Raw genomic sequence first — 12,460 nt, forward strand, 5'->3', positions numbered from 1 at the left:
AGTTCTGAGAAAATGGTTTGATTATTGGCCCCGCCTTCATTAAACCCTATCGACTCCACTCAGATTTTGGCGATATGATAATATAACTCGTCATGTATCGATAAGCCGATACCCTGATCTCTATAAAAGACTTCGCATTCTAGTTTCAATCAACATTTCCTTAATTGAACGGTAACAATTAATACTATAGTGCCAGTGCATAGATCAGGATACTTATTATGATTGGTGAGTTTTTAAATGAAAACCGTCGGTCAAAGTGTTGGAGAATCAATATTACGCCATTCATATAAAACCTTCAACTAATCCGTCGAAGACAATGTTTGTATGAGACACCGTTGAATCAATAAAATCATGGTAATTGTGATCGGGCAGCCACCTTCAATTGTGTTCACTATTTTTGGAGCGTTTCGCAAACTATTCAATTGATTTTTATGAGTAGTAATGCGTTGATTTACTGGTCATTCAACTGTAGCCCGACAATCTATTTTGTAACGTGTGTAGTTGTGGTACTGTTTCGTATTATATTAATGCTGGTGACATGAAAGACAAAACGAATCCTTGCTGGATTACCCGCCAACATTAAATTGGGGTTTCTTGATGAAGCTTGATGGGGAAGATGCTTGCGATGCATGAGACTTGGGGAATACCGTAAACTTTCAATTGTAAAATTATGAAGTTTTCGAAATAGCGAATGATTGTTTATTTGGAACTATTAACGGATATTTATACCAGATAAAATAATTGTAACAGGCGATTTAAACTTCAGAAGGTGCTTTATTTAGAGACTTAATATATTTGATTCCGTTCACTGTTGGTCCTTCCACGATCGCTCTTTCGTTGCCGTCCATCAATATTTATGCAAAATCAATGTGTGAATATTTTGAGTACTTCAACTTGAACCGTTATTTCTGTTACAGAACGTTGCCTTTTGGCCACGGCACTGTTGGCCACGCTGGCCGCTGTGACGGTCAGTAAAGAAACATACGCTTCTGATGTGGTGGTACCCACAGAATGCCCTGAAACTGATCCGCTCGACACGACTATTCATATCGCACACGAATGGGACTGTACTCGTTTTTACACGTGCTTCAATGGAGAAAAAGTACTGACTACTTGTGCCGACAGGGATCCCAATGGAAACCGACTTCATTTCGATCCGGTGCTTCAAGTTTGCGTGTGGCCGGAAAATTCTACGTGCAGCAATAAAGATCCAAGTCCTGAGGTCACCACCGAAGGCTCGGCCGTCACAGGAACCTCGAAACCCACCGGAAATGGAGACACAACGGTAGTTACGACTGCCCCATCCGGCGATGATGAACAAAACAACAATAACGAGGAGTCAACTACTTCTGCTGCACCTGGTTCATCCGATGATTCGGAAAACACAAAGCCGACAATACCTACGGAATGCCCAGCTGAAGACGGAGACGATGCCGTTCACATTGCACATGAATCTGATTGCAGACTATTCTACCAGTGTGATTCCGGAGAGAAAGTCTTGAAGGAGTGCATCAATGGTCTGCTTTTCAACCCTGTTTTGCAGGTGTGTGATTGGCCTGAGAACGTTGATTGTGCGTCAAACGGTGGTGGCAGTGAAGAGGGAACCAAATCGCCTGTTACACCAAACGATGATGTAAAAACATCGACTGAATCCGTTCAGACTACTACTACTAGGAAACCCAACAATAGCGAGGAGTCAACTACTTCTGCTGCACCTGGTTCATCCGATGATTCGGAAAACACAAAGCCGACAATACCTACGGAATGCCCAGCTGAAAACGGAGTCGATGCCGTTCACATTGCACATGAATCTGATTGCAGACTATTCTACCAGTGTGATTCCGGAGAGAAAGTCTTGAAGGAGTGCATCAATGGTCTGCTTTTCAACCCTGTTTTGCAGGTGTGTGATTGGCCTGAGAACGTTGATTGTGCGTCAAACGGTGGTGGCAGTGAAGAGGGAACCAAATCGCCTGTTACACCAAACGATGATGTGAAAACATCGACTGAATCCGTTCAGACTACTACTACTAGGAAACCCAACAATAGCGAGGAGTCGACTACTTCTGCTGCACCTGGTTCATCCGATGATTCGGAAAACACAAAGCCGACAATACCTACGGAATGCCCAGCTGAAAACGGAGTCGATGCCGTTCACATTGCACATGAATCTGATTGCAGACTATTCTACCAGTGTGATTCCGGAGAGAAAGTCTTGAAGGAGTGCATCAATGGTCTGCTTTTCAACCCTGTTTTGCAGGTGTGTGATTGGCCTGAGAACGTTGATTGTGCGTCAAACGGTGGTGGCAGTGAAGAGGGAACCAAATCGCCTGTTACACCAAACGATGATGTGAAAACATCGACTGAATCCGTTCAGACTACTACTACTAGGAAACCCAACAATAGCGAGGAGTCGACTACTTCTGCTGCACCTGGTTCATCCGATGATTCGGAAAACACAAAGCCGACAATACCTACGGAATGCCCAGCTGAAAACGGAGTCGATGCCGTTCACATTGCACATGAATCTGATTGCAGACTATTCTACCAGTGTGATTCCGGAGAGAAAGTCTTGAAGGAGTGCATCAATGGTCTGCTTTTCAACCCTGTTTTGCAGGTGTGTGATTGGCCTGAGAACGTTGATTGTGCGTCAAACGGTGGTGGCAGTGAAGAGGGAACCAAATCGCCTGTTACACCAAACGATGATGTGAAAACATCGACTGAATCCGTTCAGACTACTACTACTAGGAAACCCAACAATAGCGAGGAGTCGACTACTTCTGCTGCACCTGGTTCATCCGATGATTCGGAAAACACAAAGCCGACAATACCTACGGAATGCCCAGCTGAAAACGGAGTCGATGCCGTTCACATTGCACATGAATCTGATTGCAGACTATTCTACCAGTGTGATTCCGGAGAGAAAGTCTTGAAGGAGTGCATCAATGGTCTGCTTTTCAACCCTGTTTTGCAGGTGTGTGATTGGCCTGAGAACGTTGATTGTGCGTCAAACGGTGGTGGCAGTGAAGAGGGAACCAAATCGCCTGTTACACCCAACGATGATGTGAAAACATCGACTGAATCCGTCCAGTCTACTACTACGAGAAAACCCAACAATAGCGAGGAGTCGACTACTTCTGCTGAATCAAATCCGTCAACCACCGAAAAGAACGAGAACGCGGAGTCGACTACTTCTGCTGAATCAAATCCGTCAACCACCGAAAATAACGAGAACGCGGAGTCGACTACATCTGCTGAATCAAATCCGTCAACCACCGAAAAGAACGAGAACGCAGAGCCGACTACTTCTGCTGCACCTGGTTCATCCGATGATTCAGAAAACACAAAACCGACAATACCTACGGAATGCCCAGCTGAAAACGAAGGCGATGCAGTTCACATCGCACATGAATCCGATTGTGGACTATTCTACCAGTGTGATTGGGGACACAAAGTCCTGAAAGAATGCCCCAGTGGTCTGCACTTCAACCCAGTTTTGCAGGTGTGTGATTGGCCTGAAAACGTCGGTTGTTCTTCCAACGGAGGTAACAGCGGAGAGGGAACCAAACCACCTGTCACATCCAACGATGATGCGGAAACATCAACTGAATCCGTTCAGTCTACTACCAGCAAACCCAACGATAGCGAGGAGTCGACTACTTCTGCTGCACCTGGTTCATCCGATGATTCAGAAAACACAAAACCGACAATACCTACGGAATGCCCAGCTGAAAACGAAGGCGATGCAGTTCACATCGCACATGAATCCGATTGTGGACTATTCTACCAGTGTGATTGGGGACACAAAGTCCTGAAAGAATGCCCCAGTGGTCTGCACTTCAACCCAGTTTTGCAGGTGTGTGATTGGCCTGAAAACGTCGGTTGTTCTTCCAACGGAGGTAGCAGCGGAGAGGGAACCAAACCACCTGTCACATCCAACGATGATGCGGAAACATCAACTGAATCCGTTCAGTCTACTACCAGCAAACCTAACGATAGCGAGGAGTCGACTACTTCTGCTGAATCAAATCCGTCAACCACCGAAAATAACGAGAACGCGGAGTCGACTACTTCTGCTGAATCAAATCCGCCAACCACCGAAAATAACGAGAACGCGGAGTCGACTACTTCTGCTGAATCAAATCCGTCAACCACCGGAAATACCGAGAACGCGGAGTCGACTACTACTGCTGCACCTGGTTTACCCGATGATTCAGAAAACACAAAACCGACAGTACCTACGGAATGTCCAGCTGAGAACGGAGACGATGCCGTTCACATCGCACATGAATCTGATTGTGGACTATTTTACCAGTGTGATCGGGGACACAAAGTCCTGAACAAATGTCCTAGTGGTCTGCACTTCAACCCTGTGCTGCAGGTGTGTGATTGGCCCGAGAACGTTGATTGTGCGTCAAATGGAGGTAGCAACCCCAACGAACCCGAAAAGCCAGACGAGGTTGAAACAACTGTATCAACCGACTCTACGACATCCGCAAAGCCAGAGGAGGTTGAAACAACTGTATCAACCGACTCTACGACATCCGAAAAGCCAGACGAGGTCATCACGACTGTATCAACCGACTCTACGACATCCGAAAAGCCGGACGAGGTCATTACGACTGTATCAACGGACTCTACGACATCCGAAAAGCCAGACGAGGTTGAAACAACTGTATCAACCGACTCTACGACATCCGAAAAGCCAGACGAGGTCATCACGACTGTATCAACGGACTCTACGACATCCGAAAAGCCGGACGAGGTCGTCACGACTGTATCAACCGACTCTACTACATCCGAAGAGTCAGACGAGAATGGCACTACTGTTTCAGCTGGCTCAACGGCATCTGAAGAGTCAGGAGAGAGTAGCACTACCACTGCTCCAAATGAAACTAGTGACCCAAATGAATTCGAGTGGTCGACCCCTGCGGGTATCACGGATACCAACAATACAGTCTGCCCCCTCGCTTTTATACCCCATGAGTGCAAGTGCAATCTTTTCTACAAATGCGACGAACAGGGTAGATGGATCCGTCAGAGCTGCGCATCTGGTCTTCAATTCAACGACCGCACTCAAGTCTGTGATTGGCCTCACAATGTTGGTTGTGTAGACGGTGCCGACCAAACAACGAGCCCTTCGACGGAAGCACCAGCATCAGTTCCGACTGTAAAACCCACGTCTGCACCAGTTAGTAGTACCACAAAAGTTACAACCACTACTGAGGTCACGACTGCAAAACAAACCACTACCCCCGCGTATGGTACCGAATGCAGTGGCACTTGCCCCTCCGTAGATCCCCTCGACTACACAGTTTTATTGGCCCACAAGGACTGCACCAAGTTCTGCATGTGCAGCAATGGTGTACAGTTTGTCCGCAATTGTCCGGGCTTGCTTTATTTCAATAACGAGTTGAAAACCTGTGATTGGCCTGAAGCATCTGGCTGCGTTCAGGCGGCGTAATAATGATCTTTAAGAGCAAAGGTCTAATGTAAAATTCTACTAGAATGGCAATCAGAGATGAAAGGTAATCATAAACAGCTGAAAGATTTGGACAAAAGTTGAAAAAGCAAACAGTGATCTGGATAACGGAGATGTAACCTTTCAGCTAAATGTGTTACTTATGTATACAGTCTAATATTATTACTTAATAAAATAATCCATCATGCATAATAGTTGATTCGAACTTAGTATTTATTTGCACTGCAATAAAAATGATTTACAATTCACCAATTCATCATTGTACCCGGCGAACAATAAATATTTATTCCCAACTTTAATCATTCATAGCTTTTGACATTCTTGATGTGAATGCACTTTGAAAATCATAGTTGAACTGCCAGATGATAGAAAGATTGCGAGGAAGGATATTCTCATTTGTTCTATTACGTATCACGATCTTGCATAATGTAGAAAAAGTTTAATTGTGAATTATTTTGCTCCGTGCAGATAGTTGCGATCGGAGTTCACCGACAGATCACCATAGTATTCGGCCGCCACGTTGGCCACACAAATTCAATTATTCACGTTGATTATTCCTAAATCGCTCTTGTTACCGATTCTGTGTTTCCTTGCCGATCGATGCCCTTAAGAATCTTCAGTCTGCTGGAGCTAATGCTGCTGTTGTTTCCAATGAACAGAAAAGCTGGCTTGGGCTACAGGTAGGTATACACAATTTCGAAATCAACCGTATCCTCATGTTTTTAGCAATATTTCCAAGCTCTCATAACTTTTTTGTTTTATTGCAGAGAACGTCTTTTCTGGGCGATGGCCCCCGATATTTTAGATCTGCATAATAATTCAAATACATACCTGAATGGATTAAACAATGGTAGCGACCAGTATAAGAGGGGAGATGAATAATAAATGAAACAAATAAATAAATAGTAGGGTGGGTTGGAAAAAATGTTTTTTTTTTTATTTTCTTAGCATGGGGGCAGAATTTGTACCTTATGAAAAAAGGAAATTTTTCAAATGTGGAAAGAATTGTTTAATTCACATTTTGAAGTAGTCCACTCGTTTTTTGAATAAATAATTAATCAAGTGGGGTACTTCCAGTAATAACATTTTTGTTTTGGTCAAAAATCATAGAAAATATCTAAAATTTGTCGATTGTAATTATTTTTTACTCGTTCACGATTCAAAATTTTTCTCCTATTATTTTTGTAATTCAAGTATAAAATCAAAAATGACATGCCCTATTTTTGACTTGTAATTGAAGTTGAAGAGAAATTATAAGACATATCGATTGGTTACAGTCGTAGACCTACTTTGATTCGTCGCAATCCATGCATGGGTCGAAATATTCGAATTTCTCAGTCTACGAGGGAGCTCAAGCTTTGTTGGAGTCAGGTAGCCACGGGCGTGCGGTTTGTTGTGGGGCGTCACCTCTGCTCAGCCCCGAAGGTGACGTCTCACAACAAAGCGCTATGCTGCTGGCTACGCTGACTCCAGCAAAGCTCGGGTTTGCTGATGAATTGAGAAGTTCGAATATTTCGACCCATGCATATATTGCGACGAATCGAAGTGGGTCTACGACTAAAACCAATCGATATGTCTTACAATTTTTCTGCTCCCAACAGCAAATAATTGATGATTACTCGATTGATTGCACGAGTAGATGATTTTGGCTTTCAGAATTGGATTCCTGAGCTGATTATATGTCAGATTACTCTTGAAGAACCAAAAAAAATTCGATTTTCGAGCAAAAAAAAAGTCATTTTTTTAATTGGGTTTAATATGCTTTTCTTACGTATTTTAATCTCAGGAATCCAAATCTAAAAGAAAAACTGATCTATCTCTAAAATTGACCGAGTTATCGCCAATTTTCAGCTTTTTGGGGTCAAAAATAAAAAATTGATTTTTCAGTCTATCTCAATGTGATTTGAGCTGAGAAATCCGAATCCGAAAGAAAAATTGGTCTATCGGCAAAAATGACCGAGTTATCCCCATTTTTTGGCGATTTTTACCATAAAAATGGAGATATCTCGGAAGGAAAAAATCGTAGCTCAATTTGGACAACGGATTCGTGCTCCTGAGGTCAAAATACATAAGAAAAGTGCCATACGATCAATTTTAAAAAATAAAAATTTTTGGCCAAAATTTGAAAAAATCGTAAGGGGTACCCCTTGGAAAAATCTCAAATTTTGGTCAAAAATTTTTATTTTTTAAAATTGATCGTATGGCACTTTTCTTATGTATTTTGACCTCAGGAGCACGAATCCGTTGTCCAAATTGAGCTACGATTTTTTCCTTCCGAGATATCTCCATTTTTATGGTAAAAATCGCCAAAAAATGGGGATAACTCGGTCATTTTTGCCGATAGACCAATTTTTCTTTCGGATTCGGATTTCTCAGCTCAAATCACATTGAGATAGACTGAAAAATCAATTTTTTATTTTTGACCCCAAAAAGCTGAAAATTGGCGATAACTCGGTCAATTTTAGAGATAGATCAGTTTTTCTTTTAGATTTGGATTCCTGAGATTAAAATACATAAGAAAAGCATATTAAACCCAATTAAAAAAATGATTTATTTTTTGCTCGAAAATCGAATTTTTTTTTGGTTCTTCAAGAGTAATCTGACATATAATCAGCTCAGGAATCCAAATCTGAAAGCCAAAATCATCTACTCGTGCAATCAATCGAGTAATCATCAATTATTTGCTGTTGGGAGCAGAAAAATTGTAAGACATATCGATTGGTTTTAGTCGTAGACCCACTTTGATTTGTCGGAATCCATGCATGGGTCGAAATATTCGAATTTCTCAATTCACCAGCAAACCCGAGCTTTGCTGGAGTCAGTGTAGCCAGCTGCGTAGCGTTTTATTGTGAGACGTCACCTTCGGGGCTGAGCAGAGGTCACGCCCCACAACAAACCGCGCGCCCGTGGCTACGCTGACTCCAGCTAAGCTCGGGTTTGCGGGTGAATTGAGAAATTCGAATATTTCGAATATATACGCATGCACGATCGACAATTTCTAGAAATTTTTTATAATTTTTGACCAAAAAAAAAATTTTATCACCGGGAGTACCCCACTTGATTAATTATCTATTCAAAAAACGAGTGGGCTACCTCAAAATATGAAGTAAACAAGTTTTTCCAGATTTGAAAAATTTTCTTTCTTCATAAGTTACAAATTCTGCCCCTATGCTAAGGAAATAAAAAAAAAAAAAAACACTTTTCAGAATTCACCCTACTAATTGCTTGATCAATCAAAGAAAACGGAGAAGGGATTCTAGGATAGTTAGATATGATAATGAGACCTAGGCTGGGGATGAATGCTAGAAATATTGCTACGCTCTAGAGACTGGCATGAGCGTAGAGAGTTATTAACCGCATGAGGAGCATGTTAAATTTAAAGAGATTGAATGCGAAAATGTTTAGTCAATTAATCGATTTCAACATCCTGGATCGTTCAAGATATGTTATGTACAGTTGTATTATTCGGATATTCGTCAGAAGCAGACCAGACCAGACTCAACCAAAACGCACTGAAAGAAAGTCAGAAATGTTTCTAGAATTTGAATCAAGTGTCCAAATATTATACATAAATAATAAGTCAATCATCCATTGATGTATGTGTATATTGTCAAACAATCCATTCCGCTTAATAATTGTTCTTTTTCCCATAATGATTGTAGTTATGAGATTGCGAATTACTTATTGTAATCTGTTTACCCCTGAAGATTTGGAGATTCAGCAATCAGCGTAAGGTATTTAAAAATATAGGCTAAACTTTTTTCGCATCAATTAACGTCATCGCCCATTCTGTTGTGTTGACAATGAGTCTGTGGCGATGAGCGACCAATACCGCATATATAGATTGCAAGTGCAGCAGTGATAGCCACTTTCAACGTCGTCGGCGTGAAAAAAGTCGTAAACACAATTTCAAAGAAACTATCCAGATTATCAGTCCCTCTTCACCAACCCCAATGAATGTCACTCAGATTTCAGAGATATGGTTGTATGACAACTAATAATGCACTGATAAGCAGATAATGTGAACTCTATAAAAGAGTTCGGGGTATCGTCTCAGACATCATTTCTTGAGGTAAACGATAAAATTGCATACGGAGTTAACACGCATTTCTGTGAATTTACTATGATTGGTGAGTTTTTGAGCAAAGCCAGTCGGGCAGAGATTTCCCAAATAACCATGTAGTTATGTGAAATAAGACGCAACTGGATCCAACAGATCGTGATACATGTCGTCGATTCAGAAGCTGCTTGTAGAACTGTTTCTGTTTTTTAGAGTGTTCAAATAATTATCATTTCTTAAATAGGATCGTCCGCTTTTTGTTGTTTTTTCAAACTGATGAAATATCAATGTATCCTGAAATTAATTTGACATGATTTGTTTTTTCTACCGTAGGAAGTCACCTTTTTGCCACAGTACTAGTGGCCATACTAGCTGCTGTTTCTAGCAACGCAGAAGTAGTTGTACCTACAGAATGTCCAAGGATCGATCCGTTGAATACGACTATTCATATCGCACACGAATGGGACTGCACTCGCTTTTACACTTGTTCCAATGGAAGAAAAATTCTGACTACTTGTGCAGACAGAGATCTCAAAGGAGGCCGACTTTATTTCGATCCGGTGCTTCAAGTTTGCGTATGGCCTGAAGATTCGACTTGTGGCAAGAATGGTACAATTACTTCGGTATCCACCGAGGGCAGCACGTCGAGATCTAGCAGCGAATCAGGAAACACGAACTCCACTGTAAACAGTACGACAGAATCTAGCAGTGAATCAGGAAACACGAACTCTACCGGAAGCAGTACGACAGAATCCAGCAGTGCATCAGGAAACACGAACTCTACTGAAAGCAGTACGACAGAATCCAGCAGTGCATCAGGGAACACGAACTCTACCGAAAGCAGTACGACAGAATCCAGCAGTGCATCAGGAAACACGAACTCTACCGAAAGCAGTACGACAGAATCCAGCAGTGCATCAGAGAACACGAACTCTACCGAAAGCAGTACGATAGAATCCAGCAGTGCATCAGGAAACACGAACTCTACCGAAAGCAGTACGATGGAATCTAGCAGTGAATCGGGAAACACGAACTCCACTGTAAACAGTACGACAGAATCTAGCAGTGAATCAGGAAACACGAACTCTACCGAAAGCAGTACGACAGAATCTAACAGTGCATCAGGAAACACGAACTCTACCGAAAGCAGTACGACGGAATCTAGCAGTGAATCAGGAAACACGAACTCTACCGAAAGCAGTACGACGGAATCTAGCAGTGAATCAGGAAACACGACCTCTACCGAAAGCAGTACGACGGAATCTAGCAGTGCATCAGGAAACACGAACTCTACCGGAAGCAGTACGACAGAATCTAGCAGTGAATCAGGAAACACGACCTCTACCGAAAGCAGTACGACGGAATCTAGCAGTGAATCGGGAAACACGAACTCCACTGTAAACAGTACGACAGAATCTAGCAGTGAATCAGGAAACACGAACTCTACCGAAAGCAGTACGACGGAATCTAGCAGTGAATCAGGAAACACGAACTCTACCGAAAGCAGTACGACGGAATCTAGCAGTGAATCAGGAAACACGAACTCTACCGAAAGCAGTACGACAGAATCTAGCAGTGAATCAGGAAACACGACCTCTACCGAAAGCAGTACGACGGAATCTAGCAGTGAATCGGGAAACACGAACTCCACTGTAAACAGTACGACAGAATCTAGCAGTGAATCAGGAAACACGAATTCTACCGAAAGCAGTACGACGGAATCTAACAGTGCATCAGGAAACACGAACTCTACCGAAAGCAGTACGACGGAATCTAGCAGTGAATCGGGAAACACGAACTCCACTGTAAACAGTACGACAGAATCTAGCAGTGAATCAGGAAACACGAATTCTACCGAAAGCAGTACGACAGAATCTAGCAGTGAATCAGGAAACACGAATTCTACTGAAAGCAGTACGACAGAATCTAGCAGTGAATCAGGAAACACGAACTCTACCGAAAGCAGTACGACAGAATCTAGCAGTGAATCAGGAAACACGAATTCTACCGAAAGCAGTACGACAGAATCGAGCAGTGGACCGGGAATCACCGAAACAACAGTACCTTCACAATGTCCAGCTGAAAACGAAGGTTACGCCGTTCACATCGCACATGAATCTGAATGTGGACTATTCTACCAATGTGATTGGGGGAAGAAGGTCTTGAAGGAGTGCCCCGGTGGTCTTCACTTCAATTCTATTTTACAGGTCTGTGATTGGCCTGAAAGCGCTGGCTGTTCCTTGAACGGTTCAGTTGATGCTAATCGAACTAATTCAACTGATTCTGAAATATCTACCACTAAAATCACCAGCACCACCGCTAAATCAGACAACCTGACTGTTTCCACAACCTCCAGCGTTGTTGGACCTTGTGAACGAAGTGGTGCCTGTCCTTCTGTTGATCCACTAAAGTCTGCTGTTTTATTGGCGCATGAAGACTGCACCAAGTTCTGCATATGCAGCAATGGTACACCGTATCTCTTCGAGTGTCCCGGATCGCTTTACTTTAATGATGAGTTGAAGGTTTGTGACTGGCCAGAAACATCCGGCTGCGTCCAAACGACTTAATAACATATTGATGGAAAATAGGCTGCTTGAAAATTTGATTGCAACTACCACCTTCGATCAAGAGTTTCTATAACCAAATTCTGACAGAATGGATAGGATAAGAGTCGAGAAACTAAACTATGATCTCGACGACGACGATGTAACTTTTCAGCTTCATGTATTACTTATGTGTACAGACGACTAATAATAACTAATAAAATAACCGTTATGCGTAATAGTTGATTGAACTTAATATTTATTTGCCTTGCGCAAAGAATGATCCAGCGCTAATTAATTCTTTACTGTATTTAGTGAAAAATAAACATTTATCCTCAACGTCAGTCGTTCGTGGCTTCTACCACTATATGTACAAAT

At 42.3% G+C, this 12,460-nt stretch overlaps 1 protein-coding gene across 1 annotated transcript; it reads left to right on the forward strand.

Annotated features, from left to right (window-relative positions):
* The first annotated feature begins 68 nt into the window (after positions 1-68).
* Positions 69-12,321, forward strand: LOC105691538 (serine-rich adhesin for platelets-like). Its single transcript, XM_048660379.1, has 4 exons — positions 69-225; positions 918-5,459; positions 9,496-9,609; positions 9,873-12,321. The coding sequence occupies exons 1-4, from the start codon at positions 219-221 to the stop codon at positions 12,104-12,106; spliced, it is 6,897 nt and encodes a 2,298-aa protein (XP_048516336.1). The 5' UTR covers positions 69-218; the 3' UTR covers positions 12,107-12,321.
* Positions 12,322-12,460: the final 139 nt, after the last annotated feature.

This window comes from Athalia rosae, chromosome 1 (assembly GCF_917208135.1).
Source record: "Athalia rosae chromosome 1, iyAthRosa1.1, whole genome shotgun sequence".
Taxonomy (NCBI): Eukaryota; Metazoa; Arthropoda; class Insecta; order Hymenoptera; family Athaliidae; genus Athalia; species Athalia rosae.